This window comes from Phaenicophaeus curvirostris, chromosome 12, assembly GCF_032191515.1.
Source record: "Phaenicophaeus curvirostris isolate KB17595 chromosome 12, BPBGC_Pcur_1.0, whole genome shotgun sequence".
NCBI lineage: Eukaryota > Metazoa > Chordata > Aves > Cuculiformes > Cuculidae > Phaenicophaeus > Phaenicophaeus curvirostris.
Window position 1 is genome coordinate 7,269,015 of NC_091403.1, and position 20,361 is coordinate 7,289,375.

At 38.2% G+C, this 20,361-nt stretch overlaps 1 protein-coding gene across 3 annotated transcripts in view; it reads left to right on the top strand.

The window, feature by feature from the left end:
* The window catches only part of ADAMTSL3 (ADAMTS like 3), a 174,706-nt gene that overhangs the window by 135,429 nt on the left and 18,916 nt on the right, over nucleotides 1-20,361 (top strand). For all 3 annotated transcript variants that reach the window (XR_011338244.1, XM_069866435.1, XM_069866436.1), the window contains 7 exons: nucleotides 2,733-2,862; nucleotides 3,905-4,097; nucleotides 4,754-4,933; nucleotides 5,731-5,884; nucleotides 10,212-11,292; nucleotides 13,365-13,492; nucleotides 13,819-13,947. Coding sequence is in view for 2 of the 3 variants with exons in the window: in XM_069866435.1 (XP_069722536.1) it covers nucleotides 2,733-2,862; nucleotides 3,905-4,097; nucleotides 4,754-4,933; nucleotides 5,731-5,884; nucleotides 10,212-11,292; nucleotides 13,365-13,492; nucleotides 13,819-13,947 (1,995 nt within the window). In the remaining variant the exon portion in view is untranslated. The remainder of the gene's footprint in view (nucleotides 1-2,732; nucleotides 2,863-3,904; nucleotides 4,098-4,753; nucleotides 4,934-5,730; nucleotides 5,885-10,211; nucleotides 11,293-13,364; nucleotides 13,493-13,818; nucleotides 13,948-20,361) is intronic.

A 20,361-nucleotide genomic window follows, 5' to 3' on the forward strand; every position in this document is an offset into this window, starting at 1 on the left:
AAGTTACAAACTAATGTAAAATTATAGTTTGGGTGAGACATCTGATCAATTGTCAAGACATTTTGACAATTAAATCAAGAAAATACTGCATTAGCTGAGTGTAGTTATTGAACTGGGAAGCAAGGAACAGGGAGGGATGCATGGTATGTTTTTAGCAACTCTTTAATATCTGTTTCGTACTTACAGCATCAGATCAGGATGACATTTTTCTTTCAATACAGCCCCTGTGAGGAGAAATCAGTGCATTTTGTCCACTGTAGTTAAGTCAAAAGAAGGATACACTGCATATCGACATTTTCTTCTGGTAACACAATTAAAGCTAGGTAGGTCATACTGCAGGGCAGAAATGATTTAATGAACTCCAGGTGGCAAGCTGCAGTCAAAAACCATCACCTGGTATGACAAGCTTTTTGTACATTTGTCTGGCCAATTTAATTTTTATAACACCGAGATAAAAAGTTCCCATGGGTTTATTGCCGACTTAGATGGTCTGAAAGGAATTTCATTTAATTCCCCTCCTTTATGTGAGATATTAAGAAGGTATTACTTATTGCAACCTGTTCCAGAGCAGCATCACCCCTGAGCATGGTTTTCCCATAGAAGCACAGTGAGGTCAGTGAAACCCAAGGTGGATAGCATAGGGTAGATTTTTACCTAAACCAGACAGTGTGGATGCTTGATATGTACTTGATTGATTGTCTGGTAACGTCATTCTGCTTCTGCCAGAACACAATCTCTAAATCTTTATTTCTCTCCTGTAGACAGTCAAATGTGTGTTTCCTACATAGGGGTCAGGGAAGCTGCTCCTGTTAAACAAACACATGGGGATCAGTTGGACAGAAAGCATTGGGTTTACTTAGTTGTCAGTCTGAGATAAAATAGTAGAGTTCTAGAAACTATGTTTATTTACTGTTTTGTCTTTTTTGGGGGCGCTATAACGTCTGCATTATAGTAATTGTATTCACTATTAAAGGTTTCTTCTTGGCCCTGCTAATAAAATACATTTTACTCAATATGTGTGCTCTATGTTAATGTAATTATCAATACTTTGTTATGAGAGAACTGAATAGACTTTCAATTGTGTTTAAGGTCAGGTCTTCTGTCCTATAAAATTAATCACTTTGTAGATGTAGTCAAAAGATTGAGATAATAAGGTCTTTCTGAACTGAAAAATAGCCCTAGGGGGGATCCAGAGAGCCTGGAAGAAACTGGAATCTATGTTGTAAGAAAATTGCTGCTGGTGTATTCCTGCTGAAGTATCTGAAATAGTTGGACTGGTTCAAGTGTCACAAAGAGGGATTGTGGCTGGAGCTGGCTTGATACGCTGGACTACATCAGAATTGTTTATAGATGGAAGGAACAGCTTTACTTTATGAAAACAATGTCAGTGCTTACGAATGTGTTATGAAAGAGAGAAGGATGGACCATTGACATGGAGATAAAACTTTGAGTGCAGGATATTTCATTGGGCTCACTGAAATTGGAATGGCTAATGATTGACAATGCCAAGAAACCAGTTGTCATGTACAGTTGACAGGAATAGTTATTATAGCTTTTGTGTAACAATATTGGTGATGTTTTGGAGCAATGTCATAGGTGATACCATGTAGTGGTTAATGAAGGTTTCTAGTTAAAAATGCAACTCCCTTTCAAACCCCAGAAATTTGTCAAGAAAAGAAATACAACCGGTTACTGAAAGCAAGTTTTTATCCTTATAAAATCACTGGAGATAAGTGAAAGATAGGAAGGAACTGGATTTAAATTCTATAGACTGTGACTCTTCAAAAGGTATTTTTTTTACTTGGAAGTAATAAAATAGATATTTTATTATTTCAGTGCTTTTTTATTCTGCGGGATTATGATCATTAGTATTGCTTATGTAGAATATCCCAGATACGCAGGATACCCCAAGCACATCACAAACCATCTTGTCTTTCAGGTACATGCGAGTGAGCTTTGAAATTGAGCAAGGCTTTCATACTAAAAAGTATGATACATAAAATTGGATAATTACGTAGGTTTAAAATAAAAGTAGTTCACAAGATGTGTTTTTGTTAAGCTGACTTGTTCTAAAGCAAACTTATATTACATTTCATTTTGACTCATAGAAATATGAGTATTAGTAATCTTTCAAGCCTCAGTAATAAGATCCAGGTAGCAAGAGCTGCAGATCAGAAGGTGCCAAGAATGGTCACGAGTGAGGAAAACTGCAGGCTAGGTCAGATTTGCTGCCTTCAGCAAAACTATTGCACCTCTTAGCCCTTATGAGAAAGGTTGTGTGTTTAGTCAGTTTTGCACGTTTTCTGCAATTTCTTATTACATTATTTTTTTTTGCAGATCTGTAGCTCCTTAAAGTCAAGGTAGGGCAAAGGAATCACTTCCACTGTGATTCTGGCAATGAAACCAGTAGTTAGCTTGGCGTTATTACAGAACCAGGCAGATATAGCATCTGATGGTGGAAAGACAGAGAAGCCTGTTTTCTGTTGATTTTGACAGGTAGAATGCCAAATCAAGCCTTTGAAATATCACAGAAGAGCTAGATGTAGTTCACAAATATCTTTTGAGCATAAAATGTATAAATGATCTCTCTTCCTTTTGCCTTGAGTTGTTACTTTTAAGCCTACTATCTAATTAGGTCTTCAGAGCTTTTTTACTGGGCGTTAATCAAGAGTAGGCTTTACAGAAATCTCTTCCATCATAAGTGTTTCATGATGTTTTTCCTTCTAAATCAGGAACACAGGAAGCCATTGCAATGTGCCTGCATGTGGAGACAAAGGAATCCGTCAGTGAAACTCTGTGTGACAATTCCAAGAGACCACCAGCAATGACTCGTACTTGCAATATGAAGCTTTGCCCTCCAAGGTAGACTGCAATAGTGAAATCATATTGTGGCAAAGAAATGGTTAATATGACTTTAATAAACACTGGCCTTCTCAGAAGGGGTTCAGGTTGCAGGACTGTGGTCTTGCTTTGGGATGAAATTTCACTATTTTTGTCTTTAACAAGCTTTTGGGTTGGGGTTTTTTTGTGGTCTTGTTCACTCCTTTTGCACTTTCCACTTCTCACTAATATGGAACATTTTCTGAAATTCTTCTGTGCAGATATTTGTCAGAGTTGGAAAAACAACCTTAACTCTTCTAATGGTACAAGAAAAATTTTAAGACAATGTCGCAAAAATAAAACCCCAGAGAATATTTACTTTCTATCCTTACTGAATTTCATAACAGTGAAATTATTATTTAAACTTATTTCAATTTAATGCTTCTTTAGTAGCTCCACATAGTTCTTATGCCTTCTTATGTTTATTTGGAGACCCCAGGAAAAGAACTATCGCAATCCAAATAGCTAATTTGGTCAACTAGAAAGGGACATATGTGAAATCTTGACATGCGCTGCCTTATTTACCCACTTTTGATCTTTGGTGTCCCTGATCCTTTGCATATTGTTTCTACATGTTTGCAGAAACCTCATCTTGCAAAACGTGGGGAAGTTTACAGGAACAGGATGTTTAGAAAATATATACACATTTAAAGGAAGTTTTATATGTGTAAGAAAGGTCTGTTTACATATTTACATTTATAAACAGAAATGTCAGCAGGTTGCCCACAGGCTATTTTTTTTAATGCGGAAGATTCTGAAAGTAAATGCTGGAGTTGAATTTGTCTGTGAATTACTCTTTATTACTTCAATATTAGTAACTTCTGAATTTCCTTGTTAACCTGTAAATTTTATAAATCTAGTTTATAATTTTGTATTACAGGCAAGCCAAAGGGATGCTTTAGCCATGTATCAATAACTATGCCTTCAGTTACTTTCTGCTAGGATCCACTGGGGTATGATTGCTCCTTTCCCAGTCTGAAGTGAGTTGCTAAAATGTGGGGTTTTGGCTGTGTTGTTGGCGTAGGTGGCAAAGCGGCCCCTGGAGACGCTGCTCGGCTACGTGTGGGGTTGGGATACAGACGAGAGATGTCTACTGCCAGCAGCCGGGGGGATCTACTGTTGCTGCTGAAGACTGCAAAGACAAAAAGCCTCATTCTTTACAAGCTTGTAACCAGATTGATTGTCCCCCTGTTTGGCATGTTGAGGAATGGCAACAGGTATGACTGGGTTACAGAAATAGTTGAAATGTGTTTCTCTGGTGAGGTATTTCAAATTCTGTAGCTGGAATAACATGGAAGGTAGCACCTAAGCTTTGATATCTAAATGTTTCAACTAATAGCATTAGAACAAAATAATCCAGGGTTAAAAATACTACTTTTGACTACAGTGCTAATTGATAGTCACAAGGTGAGGTGGAAAGTCCTTTTCAAGATTTCAGATTTCAGAAGGCTGGATATCAGTTAGTCCAGACACCACCTCTCTTTCTGTGCTCTGCAAACACAGTAACCTGCTATAGGAGACATTGCTTCATTTTTTTGTCTGAAGGACAAAGTTCTTCAACTCCCACCATTAACTGATGTGAGATATAGGCAGATTTACCTGTAAGATGCATGGATTTCTACTGCTTTTTCTACTACTTAATTGCATTCAGGTGATGTGATTTTTTAACTTAGTAGTTAGATTCTCATCATCTCAAATACATTAGCTGAATATTTTAATGGAAGAATTTTCCACAAGATGCTTGATTTTTAATTAAAAGTAAATGCCATTATTCAAGAGACCATAACTGGGGAGGGAAATTTGCAGTGTTTCTGTAAAACAAGTGTGATGGGTGAGCACAGATGTCCATGCTATGTTCTCTGCTTCTCTGTAGTGTTCACGTACTTGCGGAGGAGGGATTCAGACCCGCAAAGTATACTGTAAGCAGCTGTTGACAGATGGAAGTTTCCTGAAACATTCTGATGACACCTGCCAGGAACCTAAATTGCCAACTAGAAAACCGTGTGCAAAAGTTGATTGTCCTCCTCAGCTAGTCGTAGGAGAGTGGTCCAAGGTAAGCAGCCCCCAAAAAGTGTGAAGCAAAACCTTCAGTTGCAACATGAATTCTAAAGACTTCTGCTTGGGTGAATAAGATGTTTGGAGCAATAGATTCCCAGGGTAGCTGAAGGTTTTGCAAGGCGTGTACCTAGACTAAACTGTGCATGCGGTTGCTGTGCATCCCTGCCTACAACCAGACTGATCACATCCCCCTTCCTGAGCTGTATTTCAGTTGCTGAAGGACAGGCTGTAACAAATGACTTGTACTCTACCAAATATGTTTAGCTATCAATTGTTTCATAGTGTGGCTTCCAAAAAGCCAGTATTTGCATTATTCTAGAATGTGGCCTCTTTTTTTCCCCCCATTTAATGCAAGCTTGCTACCATTTTCCTTTCAAAAACGATTTATAAAATTGAATTTGGATGCTGCAATTAAAGGTTCAGGCGATGCAGACTAGGAGAGATAATCGAGAGACTTGGTGCCAGACTGTTTGGAATGTGCTGAATTGTTTCTATTAGATAATAGGATCTCATTGATATGTTCTGCCTATCATTGGGCATAAAGAAATACTGTCATGTAATTTTAATGGTTTTGGAGTTGCTTGCTGGAGAAAATTATCTATTTTATATTCTTATTGCCTGGAAAAGTGGAAAGAGTTTCATGTCTGGATAACAAAAAGGTTCACATGAGCTAGAGTTTATGCACTCTGACACAGAAAGAAAAAAGAAAACAACACAACATAATGTAGTTTAAAACTAGCATGTGTGGCCTGGGACACCAAATGTAGCTTGACTGTGTCCTTTCTTTTGCAGTGCTCAGTAAGCTGTGGTGTTGGAATCCAGAGAAGGAAACTTGCCTGCCAAAACCTAACAGCAAAGGGCCAATATGTCACATTAAATGGATCAATGTGTAGTGGTCTGTCTCCTTCACTGCTTGTAAGGTCTTGTCAGATGAATGCCTGCAACAGTAAGTATGTTGCTTTATATAGTTTCATGCTGATTTGGAATGATGTATTTATAAAGAAAAAATCTGTATAGAGGTTCATTCACTCATCTCCCTATACTTTCACATTACTAATCTGGCATAGAATGAGTGTCATAATTACTAGACCACTAATAACAGGATTGTTTTAGAATGTTTTTCTGCCAGTCAGAAATAAAGGTTATTGTCTCAAGAAGTAGTTTTTGAATGCATTTTAGTGGCCTCACCCTAATGTGTACCTACATTTGATCTGATTTTTTCCTTTATCCGTTACGCTATCCCAACTGAGGTTAGGGGGGAAAAAATCTATCAATACAGTATAAATTAGAAAGGACATTAGAAAAGATAAGAATCCACTTCTGGCTTGTCTTTTTACTGTACATTTGTATTACACTGGACATTTTGCTTAGTATGGTGGAATTCAAACCCTGAAACTCTGTGCCAGTGATAACTTTAGGTATAATTTCTATCTTCCCTTGTAGAAATGAGGATCCCAGTCTCATGAGCTTTGCAAGAAGTGATGACAGTACAAACACTCTTCAAAAAGTCCAGTATTTTATTACTGTCTATATAGAAATCTTTCCAGAAAAAGCTGTCTATAGGAATTGCACAGTTAGGGCACAAGTGGGTTATGATACTGTTGGTAGCTGCACTGGTTGCGTATGTGTTAACACACATGGAACTATGCTACTGGTACGGAGTATATCCACTTACATGCAGTAATTTAGAACAGGCAGTTCTAAATGCAGGCTCCTTAAGTCTGCAACTGTGCTCTCCTTCCTTTATATGGGAGGGGCATTAGTTTGTAGATTTGAGGAGCAGGGCGCTGAATAGGTGAAAAAAGAAAAATTTTAGTTTTGGGGTGGAGGAAAAATCAAAAGCTTTCATTAATGATTTAGTTTTGATCACAGACCACAGAGATAGACATGCTTTGACCCAATTCAAAGTGCTATCAAGAAATAGGTACTTTAGCATTATGAAGCTTTGCTTTAAAAACTATTCACAAAACAAAATAAGAAATAGAATAATTACTGATTCATACATAATATGAAACTTCTTTTCCTGGCCTGCATTTGAGATTAACATGCCAAAATCCTGAGGTTCAAAACTCCGCTTAAATAAAGCCCTGTGGATTTTCAGGAATGTCCTTGGCATTGAGTTTATTAAAATATTTTGAGCTGCATATCTATCTGAATTTAATTAATTGTGGATAGTTGAATGGCAGTGTAGTTGGTTTGCAAATTGTTTAGCACAGGCTGATACTAAAGTTACATTGTCAGCTCTACTACGGTGCCAAGAAAGCAGGACAGTGGACTGCAGAGGGAATGCAATTGTACTGAGTGGGTGCAGATCAAAGTCATAGAAGAGAATCGCTGTCCTCTCCCTCATCTGCACAAAAGTTTGAAACAAGGGAGCCCTTCCAGCTTGGATCTGCCTGGTAATTCCCCAGCTGTGCAGCAGGAGGGCAGTGGAAGTCGTGAGACATATCTGTACCCATAGGTCCATTTTGGGTTTTGTAGGAGTCGAGACAGTGGCAGCCGCAGGTTTTGGATTCACAGGAACGTGCAGGAGGCATCTCCCTCTCCTGCAGCCATGGGATCAGGTTGCTTTGGAAAGGGGAGTGAATAGAAGATGGGAACATAGCACGGCCCTAGGATGGGCAGACAGCTACCTACAAAGCGAGGCGGACTCCGTGAAGAGTGGTGTGGTGCATGGCACGTGCTGTTAGGGGTTATTGCCTTTGGGAGGTGTTTCTGAATGGCATCCTCAAAATTATGCTTCTGTGGCTCAGATGAGGTCCTTTTTAGCTGTCTCATGACAGTGCTGATGCTTTTTAGATTTAATTATTTACTTTGGGACTAGTAATCATAGCTGTTTTCTACTTAATAAGCCCTATTAAATCAGAAACATTCCTGACTGCGGACTCTGCAAAATAGGAAATAACAACAGTCTAGCCTTGAGGTCACCAGGACCTGATGCCCACCTGAGTGGTGGGGGACCATTAGAGGTCACAGACACAGATGGATTCATACCAGATGATAATGAGGTCCAACAGCTCCAGTGCAATCTAATCCTTATGGAAAATTTACTTTGTAGAAAAAAGCCCTCTCCCAAACAGTCCGTTACCTCTGCAGCTGCGAGATTGGATGGTACTAAGGATCTAGAAAAATTCATACTTATGTGGTCTCATATATTTATATGACCTTATTATTTATATGGCCTGCCATCCCAACTCTGAACTTTGTTTCACTCCTGCCCTTGCTCACCAGTCACCAGTAAAAAAATACACACCCTTTAGTGTTGAACTGCTAACGAGGGTTAGTGGTCTTTCTTTTTTTGAAAAATTAAATGGATGAGACTTGTTAACATATTTATAAGTATGCACTGGGTTTAATTCAGTATTGGAATAATTCATGTAAACAGAGCACAGCCTGAAGTATTTTAATTTGTGTGTTTAAAGTTACACTTACTGTGTCTGTAACATGGATTTTGGAAATGGAAGATTCAATACTGGAACACTTCCCTAAAAATAAATATTTGGGGCCCAATAAATTATTAAAACCAGGACACTACTTTAATAATTTTAGTAAACTAAGTGCCTAAAGCAATCTATTTGTTGCACCATGTGAAGTGGTTGAGGGAACCATGTATCTGGATAACGAATGCTGATTTAAAAGCTGTGTAATTATGAAACCTTGATATCCCCAAAGGTCTGAATTCATTACCCAAAACATTGAAAATAACCATTTTGTTTTATAAGCATAAGAATGCACTCTGGGGTGTAGTTCATGTAGTGTACGCACTTATTGAATGCTTGAAGCATTTAGCTTTTCACCTATTTCTTCACAGCATATTTGAAACATATGTATATGAGAAGCGTGCAGTTTTTCAAATATTATTTGTGTGCCATCAGGGTAGTTGTCACTTTATTTATGTACCTACCAAATGGAATAGTAGTAACGATTTCAGATTCAGACATACTGAGAAGCATTTTGATTTGTGTGTCCGTTTTCTGGCTCATCAACTCGTTCTACCGGCTCCGAGTTGTTTTTCTGTCACATACCAAGAAGCTGGGTCACCAAACACAATTGGACTGTTTTCTAGCACCAACACAGAGTGTTTCCCAACTCTTCCCAGCTGACCAGTTTCTTCTTGTATAGAATGAACTTAGGGGGTGCATGCCCTTCCTCCGCACCTCCTACAGCGCTTTGTTTCTCAGTTACCTAGTGTTTTCTTAGTTATGATTATTTCTATTGATCAGAGTGGGGCACAGTAGTTGCCAGTGGTGAGTCAACACTGCAATATCCCAAACATCGCAGTCGCTCTCCTGTTGTCTCCAGTGTGTCTATCCAGCCACTGCCGGGAAAGCCTGCCTGGGGTGATATTCATTCAGCCAGCTCCCTAGAAACCTTTCAGCATCCAAGTGCCTGCAGTACAACGCAGGAGGAGCTTCATAATACCCAGTGGCTCCAAACCCAGTCTGCATGAAGCTTTATGCAGTTATTGTCTGCTTTTGTCAATTAATCTGATTACTATGTTCGACATCTCAAAATTTTGACTTGTCTCTTTCCTCCCTTCCCCCCCTACTTTTCCTGGCACAACACAGTGAGCAACTCATCTTTCAACCCAAAGAAATTACCCTCGGCCGATGATTACAGGGTGGCTTTGCTTGTTGCATGTACTGTGTCTTCATTGACTGTTTCTTTCACCTCCTGCATTGCTATCAGTTTGGCTTGGTTCAACCAGACAAGCAGCGTGGCTAGCCAACAATTTAAATAACAGTCAAAGGGGACCTTACTTTTTGGATAGGTTTTGTTTTATTTAGGTCATTCTTGACTCAACAGTGCTCAAATGTGGGGAAAATAAGAATAAGTTCAAATTTTTTGATTCACTTTTTCCATTCCAGTCATGCCTAGCCTTTCTTAAGCAGCAATAGGAAATACATAGGAAATATAACTGTAATAGGATTATACGTAATATGAATTAACATATTATGTAATAACACCTATATATATCTCTATGTATGTGTTCACCATCTCTGTTGTTTGTAATGGGTATATGTTGCCTGTATCTTTTGATTGCTAAGAAGAACTGAGGAAGAAGCAATAGAATTCTTGGCTGGAGCAGGGGAATGTTATGGTTTCATGTTGTTCGTATTTTTGCATTTTTGTGACTCAGATAAAAGCTCAGCATGTTGCAATCTGACTTGAACAAAGTCAGGAAAGGCGCTGTCAGTCACTCTGTGAAAAGTAGATTTTGTAAGCATGAGTGCCAATAATTAGATACTTTTCAACGCTTTGTTTTCTTCCAGAGATTAAACCAAAGCTTCCAGAAAAGTATTCTGCTCATGGACCTCAGATTGTCAGTATTCACCGAGTTTATATTCAGACAAGACGAGAGAAACGCATTAATTTTACCATAGGAAGCCGAGCCTACTTACTTCCAAAAACATCTGTTGTAATTAAGTGCCCTGTGCGAAGGTTCCAGAAATCACTTATCCGGTGGGAGAAAGATGGACAACACTTACAGAACTCCAAAAGACTTGGCATCACTAAGTCAGGTTCACTGAAAATACATAGTCTTGAAGCTACTGATATTGGTGTGTACCGGTGTATCGCAGGCTCTGTGCATGAAACATTTGTACTTAAACTCATTGGTACTGACAACAGATTGATAGAACCACCAAATCTTAGAAAACATGCCAGTGAGACCAGTAGCACAGATCACAATGAGGCCAACACCTTTGGGGCCAAATGGCATAAAATGAGCAAAATGTGGCAAATGTGGAGTAAAAAGAATGAGCTCTATTTGGGTGACAGGCAAGTAAATGATCAACCATTCCTACGAAATCTTGAAACCTTTGGGAGTAATTCAGCAGAAGACTTCAGCTCTCATGAATTCAAGAATAAACGACTGGAAGCAGCAGTTCTCCAAAGCGCCTACAGCATGGACACTGTGCAGTTTGAGGAACTGATAAGGAATATGAGTCAGCTCATCGAAACTGGAGAAGTCAATGATGACTTGGCATCCCAGGTCATTTATCAGTTAGTAGCTGAATTTTCTAGGCCTCCACAACCAACTACTGAAAAATGGAAGGGGGGCCAGGATGAGAAACGTGCTTCAAAACTCGCAGGCAAATCACCAAATGAATCTGAACGTTTCAGCACTAAAACTGTTGATAAGTTAATGTTTGACCAGAAGGTTCCAGTTATTATGAGGCAAAAGGAAATTCCTCGAGTTTCCTTCAACAAAACAGTAACTGTACGAATTGGAAATACAGTTTTTCTGACCAAGAATACTCAGGCTGTCAATCTATTATGTGAAACAGCTGGCATTAGTGAAGTGAAATATACTTGGACCAAAGATGGTGAGACATTAAAAGCCTCTGAGAAGTAAGTAAATATCTTCTCTTTTATTTTTCAATGACTTATTATGTCACTCTCAGCTGTAAAAATCCACCCTGCTGTGCAACATTAAAACATATAGTCCTAAAACCGAGATAAGCATGAACAGTATTCCTTCTATCTTTTTGTTTAAGTTTTTTTTTCTTTCAGCTGTCTCTCCCATCACTTGGCTTTACTAACATCCAAATGTATGTCTGTTTCCACAGTATTATGTGGCAGGATTGACTTTTTTTACTAGGTGAAGTGTTTTGGATGTCCTAACTGTGTATTTTATGATCTGACTACATCATTTCACCTGCCTCAGAAAATTAGCACGTATATACTCAAATTAAGAGACCTAATGAATTCATTCATATATCAAAAGCAGTGGGAAAACATAAAAAATTTTTGCCATGGTACAGAAGAACTGCCTTCTCCCTTGAAGTGTTCAAAGCCAGCTTGAATGGGGTCTTGAGCAGCCTGATCTAGTAGGAAGTGTCTCTGCCCGAGGCAGGGGGGTGGAACTGGATGACCTCTGAGGTCCCTTCCAACCCGAACCATTCAATGAAGTCTTAGTTCATGCTTATTTCAAAGAAAGAAGATATCACTGCTACCTTTGCTGTCCTTCGAAAAAGTAAATCCTTAGGTATAACTGTAGCTGCGTAACCTCAAGTTGAAAAGAAAGAGTGATCTTTTATGGATTTTCTTCCAGTACTTTAGACTTCACAAATGTGTGACCATCGCATTTGAGAACTCTATCTGAAGAACAAGTACGAGTGTCTGTTATATTCAGATACTTTTACTTCACTGCTGATAAACTAGAAGCTCACCTGATAACATTGACTTTGTGTGTGAGCCTCTTGGAATTACAGCTAGCTCTTGAATAATAAAAAAATTATTCTGAAATGATAAAGGCGCTTTTGGATATTTCTCAACATACTTAACTGATTAACTGCACTGCCAAGAAAAATATACTTCTGCAGGGCTATCAGTTAAAGCAAAGACACCAAAACTAAGCCATTTTTAAAAGGGCAAATGTTTTTGGAACCATGTAGCTCCCACCATTTATGTTTATTTTGTGAAGTACGCTTAAATTTCCTATTAATTTGTTGCAAGTGATACTTTCGTATTTTGGATATGATGGTGTTTTGTATATTCAGGAGTATCTGTCATAAATCGACTTCATTTTAACCCAGACTGGTATTCTTGCACTTAAGGGGTACATTGGCAAAGTAGGTTTCTTTCCTGTTTTTTTCACAGTAAGATTTCTTATACACAAATCCATATAAATGTGTGTGTACTCAAAAGCCAGTGACATTAATGATACTACATCTGAAAAAGAATGTGAAGATATTGGTTGGGTTTGTAAAAGAAAGCCATACTTGAACCATGAATGAGGTGGCGTGTTTTGTTGAGACACAAGTATTTTTAATGTGTTTTCGTATATGTCTTACTTTGGTAAGTGCACTCAATGTGGGAGGATGGCAGAGTTAGTTTGTTTAGACTTGAGTCTATGGTATAACTCGGGTAACTTTCCTGCTGAGAAAGGTAACAAGGGGAAAAAGTCTAGGCTGCTGTCGTCAGCTTCTTCCCCAGCCTGTTTTGATGTAAGACTTTAGCTTTAATTATTATAATAGTTAGGAAAAAACCAGGAAAAAAACAACCAAAAAAAATCCCCAACAAAACATTACAGTAATTTGGAAGTTGGATTAGACCATACAGTTGTGAATTCCCCTCTCCTGCTGAAAACCAACCTTGCTCTGGAGAGATGGATTTCTTGCCAAGCCTAATACTATTAATTATGGTAGTCTGATTTGTTCGTACTGTTATTCCCAAGGGATTCTGGTTTGTAGTAGCAAACTCATTGTCTTCCAAAGGGCTGAAGAAAATCTTCCATACATGTATTGCTTAGTGCTCCCCATTTGTCGCTGCAGATGAGGCAGAACTGCTACTGCATGCACTGGTCTCCAATGGTAAACTCCTAAAAAGGAGTTTTGCTACTTCATCTTTAACTCTTACAAGAAGTTTCAGCTTTTTCTGTCACAGGGTATAACCCTTGTCTCTCCGTGAATACTGTGCAGGGTGGTCCTGGACACCATTGGACAAGTGCAGATTCGGAATCCTACCCAAAAGGAACTTGGTACATACAGATGCCTGGTTATTAATGACTTTGGTTTTGATATGGAAACATCTGTGCTGCTGCATGCAGGTGAGACTGTAGCATCCAAAGAATCTGGCATGGTTTGTTTGGTGGGTTTTTTTATATAAACACTCATCCCCACTCCACTATGAAATAGTTTATTTTGTTGGCAGTGGCTAAATTCTGCCTGATTTAATAAGTAGCAATGAGATTCTGTCATTGCTTTTAAACCACAGCAGGTGTGAACTGAGTCTACTTATATGTATCCCACCTGTATTTTCTGTCTGCTTCTTTGCAGACTGAATTCTGTTGGAAATGTGATTAATTGAAATACAGGCTATATATTTTAAAGTCAAAGAAAGCCTTTAAAACTAATCATTCCTTTAATTTCAAAGAGGTTCCTGTCATCTCGTCCTCTGCATTAAATGTTACAAATCTGGAAGCTAGCGATCTCTTGGCAGTTGTGGGAGGTACAATTGTGGCAAGAACTGGAGCAAATATTATGGTTGAATGTCCAGTGAAAGGTAAGCAAGAACTGCTCTGAAGTTCCCCCTTATGTTGGAATCAGAAATTTACTTTACGTATTGAAAGAAATTACCAGTAAAGGCAGAAAATCATTGATCGTTATTCATTTTTTATTAGGCATGTCACCTACACCAGTCCTATTTCTTTTCTGTCTGTCACTTTAATTTGCACACACGTGTATGTGTTCAAACAGACTTTGCCTTAAAAGTACTTTTATTTCCGTGAAGTGATCTGAGGCTCCATTACAGGGCTTAAAGCCCACCTGAGTGAATGACTATCTCACTGTAATAGCAACCATATCCAGCTGACTTGCTCATCAGAGAACTTTCCTTATCCCTGTTTGAGATGCACATATGTCTAGACTGTTGTTAAAATCGAAAATGAAATCTCCAGCCATAGCTTAATAGAACTTTAAACCTGACAGTGAAGTAAACTTACCTTTTAGAGCCATCAGTCTGCAGCTGCAGTGAGGAAACAAAGAAAATAGCCGAGCCATGAGGACGTATGTATATACTTTAGCTCGACATCTGTGGAGCAGCATTAGTGTTAATCAGGAGCTACACACATTAAGCAGTTCATTGCTTCATTTAATTTTATAGTTCTTTGTTGGAAAGGTACATGCTTTCCTTTTAGTCTCATCATTGCTATCTGTTAAGTTTAAATTGTAAGATTTAACTCGCAGCAGCAATGTTCTGTCAAGTATTTGATAAGCGAAGGTCAGCCTTTTGTGCCTTGATGGAGATGATGTATGGAAGTGCCAATAACAATGACACGTTGCAGCGGAGTGGAAAGAGAGACTGCAGAGAAGTCAGTGTGTTGTTCACATTCATATTGCTGGGGGAATGCGCATCAGAAAGTGTGTTGATACTTGAACCAGAGTGGTGATAGACAAATATATATATATATGCAAATAGTTCTGCATACAATAGTGGCGCCAGGCTGACATGTATTAGGACATGTGGCTCTGCTATTCACTGTTGTACCAAGGCTAATTCTTTGATGAAGTAATGTTTTCCAACCATAGTTTGGCAACTCTATGAATAACTGACCTACATCTCAAATTCAGCAGAGAGTTAATGTCACACTGTTAATATTAATCTTGTTAGGATGGGTAAGCAGTTAGCAATTTAAATATAAATTAATATTTTCACATGGGACTGTAGATTTCCAAATGCTTTAGAATTGTGTATATTCGTGAGCCAAACTTTAGTTATGCTGAGACACTAGTGTTGACTTTAAAAATGATTTATCTAATTGCTTTATTTCCTGTCATTGCCAAGGAAATAAGTATTACTGTTTGTGAGTAAAATAGAGCTTGCAAGTCTTAAAATGTCACTAAGCGTAGAAGCAGAAAAACTTATGGAATGATGTAAACGGTGTTCGTCTGATCCCATTTCCTTAATGAAAACTAATAAACCACTGACCTTAGAAGATGGAACTTAATAGGAATTTATGCTAATTTGTTTGTCTAATAGCTGGGATCAAAAAATACATGCATTTGCAGTGTGGTAGGATGAGAACTTTGATGGGAATGCTGGTAAAACATCACGTGAATTATCAGACTAGCAAGAGTTTGAATCAGAAAAAAACACTAATACTTGTATGGACTTTAAAAGTTCTCTTCCTACAAATATGAGTCTGTAGAAGTCCTTTTCTCCTCATCAGACATGTCAAGTGGATACATCTGATCTTTTGGACTTTAGCTAGTCCAAAAAATTGTTCTACATAAGAAGAATCTAATGAACAAGGGGGGTGTGTGTGAAGAATACTAGTGCGATGCCACCAGCAGAATTCTTAAATTACTTCTACATTTCTTGGTTGCAAAGATGTCGGTGTTGTTTTTGTAGGCTGGACAACCTATAGTACTTTTTTATAGCTGTACAAACTATAGTTTTCTCTGTGAAGCAGTCTGTGTATTGAGTTCTACGTTTTCTATCTAACAGTGTAAGGTTTATTCAGGAATTTTCTTTCTGAAACACATAAAAATTACATACATATGAAGAATGTTAAACTAATGATCATTTAGGAATGAACATCGTGCTATAGAGCAGAACTTCAGTTGGAAGTAGGAGCAGCCTAACCAACAATCTGAAAAAGGCAGCTGTGAAAGAAAGGAGGGGATGCTGTAAGGAAAGATACACTTCCCAACTTCCCTACTGGCTGGCTTGTGGCTGTACAATACAACCTTTAATTATTCGAGGTCTGAAGAGAACTGAGTATATTTCACTTACGGAGCTGTGGGTTCATTAGGCCATGTCACAAAGGACAGCTCTTGTTTGATGGTTTTAATAGAAAGGATGTGAAGTTTAATATTACATACAGTGTTAGACAGCTTAAAACAGTTAAAACAGAGGTTTTTGCCTTTTACGTTATTAGAGATTTATTATTTTTGTTCTTCTGAGAGTCTTTCTTTTATGCTCTAAAAATCACTTTCTGATTGAAAAAAACTTTGAAATGCTAAAGAGCAGTGTATCCTAATAAACAGAAGAACATCAAGGAATGGATTTAGAAAAGCTTGCTAAACTGCTGAAGCTAATAGTATTGATTACTTTTCACTTTTTAATTTATAACAAGGCTATTTTCCCACTAATTATAATAAACTCACTTTTATAGCTCCCACAAGAGCACATGCTAGAAGATATTAATGACATTCTGAATAGATTCATATTCCGTTCTTACAGCCAAGAGCTTTTCAATCAACACACATGGTATAAATATCAATACTGATTGCTCCAAATTATTCTTGGATAACTTTTATTGTATTTGCAGAAAAGACCATCTTGTGATTATTACTAAAATAAACTAAAACTGTCAGACTCCATTTATTGTGAAACTTTGAAAGTTCTCGGTTGAAGTAAAATAAGGGATGGAAAAAAATGAAAAAGATGTCTAAAATGGGCATTGTCTGCCACCTGCTGGTGTGAGGACAGAAGGGAGATCTACTGAATTCAGGTTGTTTATATTACAGACATTATACTGCACCTCTGAAATATTTTGACACAGACTCTTTTAAAAGTAGAAGCTCCACCTTCGTCCAAATCATCATTCCTATGAATATATTTTGGCTCTAGGAATAACATATTGATTAAAAAAATGTAAGAAATATGCAAAACCTGCTGAATCAGGGTCATCTTTTTGCGCGTACATCGCACAAAGATGGACTGGCTACTTTCTGTCAGTACTGGAACTTGAAATAGGTCTAGATGAATCAAGAACTTGATTTTTCCATCTGTTCTTTCATTTACCCATGCTCTTCCGAACATAACTTTGGTGCTGTACTTTGTCTTCTGTGCTTTACCTGTCAGAAGACACCTCAATAAAGAAGAATAACAGTTTAATACATAGGATTTTCTCTCTTAATTTCTTTTAGCTCCTTTTATGTGTTCTTCTAAAATAAATTAGTAATTGATTTTGAAGGTTGAAAGGGTGTTTTATGAGGAAGGAATGACAGTATTTACAATTAGTAGAATGAAAGGAAAACCTTCCGATCTTATGCTTCTTTTTACTATATCTATGTTAAAATTTTTGTTTGGATCAAGCATAAGTGGAAAGGACTGAAATTTACTTTGACAGCTTAATTGTGCTTTGCTTTGTGTCTTGAAACAGTCTGGGAACCTCAAAACTGAATCCCATTGGATAAACTAAGCTGAAAGGTGTGCCTAGGGACTATATTACTTTCCAAATAATAATGGGTGTGATACTAATAACACAAATAATCTTTAATAGCTAAATGAGGGCAAAGGATATTCAGAATTTATATTTGCAGAGTAAATGTACATATAGAATAAAATAGGTTAAATATAGGCATGTGCACATGGCTGTACCTCAATGACTGCCACTGAGAGGAAGGTTTTTGAAGTCATGCTGGTCAGTTTTGTGGGAATACCATCTCACTCCCGGGGCAGTGTCCATAAATGTAAATGAAGACTGATGGCAGAGGAATGGACGAAAGAATAGAAAATATAAATTGGCCGTTGCTTAAAGCAGTGGTGAATCCTGGTTGCAATTTGATAATCTCATGTCAAAAAGGGTATAATAGTGCTAGAAAAGGTAGAGAGAAGAACAGTGTTAGAGGAAACAAGCACGATGGTCTCAGTGGTATTTCTGAATTTGGAAGCAGGCTTTACTGAGGAAGGATCGTTCAATAAACGCCAAGATTTTAGTACTTCTCCAAGTGTCCATCATCGGACACAAAGTGCTCAGATAAGTGGTCTTCAAAGTTTGACTGACAACGGCAATTCCTTTGTAGTTCATTAATTTCTGATAAAATTGTTTTCCAAGTCCCTGAGTACGGATCTGTTTTATGACCATCAATGTCTTGGTCCTTGGTGACATAGCATGGCTGTGCAGTAAAGCAAAAGTATAGTTACCTAACCAGTTGGGCAAAATAGACTCTGATAACAGTGCTGAATTGTAGAATTGCTTTAACGCACGCCAACTAAGTCTTTGTTGGGGATTGACTACAGAACTCAGTCTAGCTGTCTTTTCTGAGTTCATGCTTAACTCAGATCCTCTTATTTAGTTGCCTAAACATAGTTGCCTTATTTTAAATGCCTGATTTTGAAAAACATCAGCCTTAAACTTCTGCAACTGGAAAAAAGATCAAGTTCTTTTTGAGCTGAGAGACAGAAAACTACACAGGACTCAACAGAGCTGTAGCAAGGGTGGGATGAGAAGAGGTCTTGCTTCAGTAACCCCTCTGAGGAGGTCACCAGATGTCAGCAGGTATATCTAAATCCTGCCAGATGTTGCTGCCACCTAGGAAGAAGGGCTGTTGCATGGCTGGTAGGAAAAGGCAGAGATAATACCTTTGAAAGAGTGTGAGAGAAGGGGGCAGGTTGGAGGATTGTACCAAGTGCCAAAATGTCTGACACTGGTTTTCTATCCTAGACTATTATTTCCAGTGAAGCTGTCCAGATTCATGCAGGTAATTTCAGTAGCAGCATGGTTTAGGGGTTTTGGGGGTTCACTTGCTCAAGCATAATGTGGATGAACATAAAAGCAGTTTGCGACTTCTGATGGAGAAAAGATGATGATGTTTCAATCCGAGAAATTTCATTTTAAGTTATGCTAAAAATCCACTCTGAGTGTTAATGAGTGTAGAATCAATGATAATCAGATGACATTCATTGTGTATCTTACTGACACAGAATTGTTTCTTCTGAAGGATGACATGCAAGTTTGGCCTCTGAAGTTAGGTAAACTTTTAGTGAAGCTCAGCAAACTGTGATTGGTGCCAGCACAGTTCTGCCTTGCTCTTGCATGGGAAATACAGAATATTTTATGAGATTCTACGTAGCTGGGGGAAAAATTTCTGAAGACATATCCAATGTTTTAGAGCAACTAGTTAGTAGGCCAAGATTTTTATGGTGTGTAATATTTCATAGGGCTTTCAAGGTTGGAGGAAATTTGTTTTTGAACACTGAATATTTTAAGGGCACCCTATAGCGTGGATTCCTTTATATTTTCTTTTTTTAGACACGTGTTTCACAGTCCCATCCAGAGCGGGAAGTTTTTTTCCATAACATTTGCTATCCCAGGGCCACTCACAGTGGAAAATGGCTTTTTTCATGGAACATTGAGTATTTTAGAGCTGCTCCAGTGCTAGTGGAAAATAACCTGTGTTTGAGGTCAGAAAAATAGATTAAACTAATTTTAAAGTTTTATAGCCACTTAGGTCTATAGTAGAAATTTTTAACATCAGAGGATTTAGAGCCATTGCAAGAGTAACATTCTGATTTTTAAGGTTTTTCTAAGACGAAGAAGGCCCGAGTTCAGGAATGCATCTTTGTATATGAGGGACAATTATAGCCATCCTTAATTTTAAGCATGTGTTTAATTGCATTCCCTAATGGGGATGAATTTAATCCTATGCTTAAGCACTTTCCTGACTTGGAGCCACAGGAAATGATTGCTGCGACTAGCTGATGTCAGTGATGGATCTCCCATTTGAATCGCTGGGATCTAAATTACACACCGGGATTCTGAACCTTTGGCAGTTTGGGTGAGTTCAATACCTTTGGGCTCATCCTCAGCTGCATCTGGATGGAGGTGGGTTATGAAGGAAACAAAGGTGGCTACAGGCCATCTCTTACCTCTTCCCTTTTTGTACTGGCTGGGGATCAAACCAGGAATTTTTCAGCTTGAAAGTAATATTTTCTTGGATGTAGATAGGGAATGACTTCCTTCCAGACTTACCAAGTGGAAGATTTACATCTTTTCCTGAAAAGAAGGCCTAGGAAATTATTCCCAGAATGATTTGGTGTCTTCTGATGGATACAGAAAGGCAACGATTCTGTACAAGAAGCTTATGTAGATGTGTTAACTTTGGACAGTGAGGTGAAAGGAAACACGCACCTTACAACTGTCCAGGAAAGGACAAATGACAACGGTAGAAACTTCTTTGAGTTGGA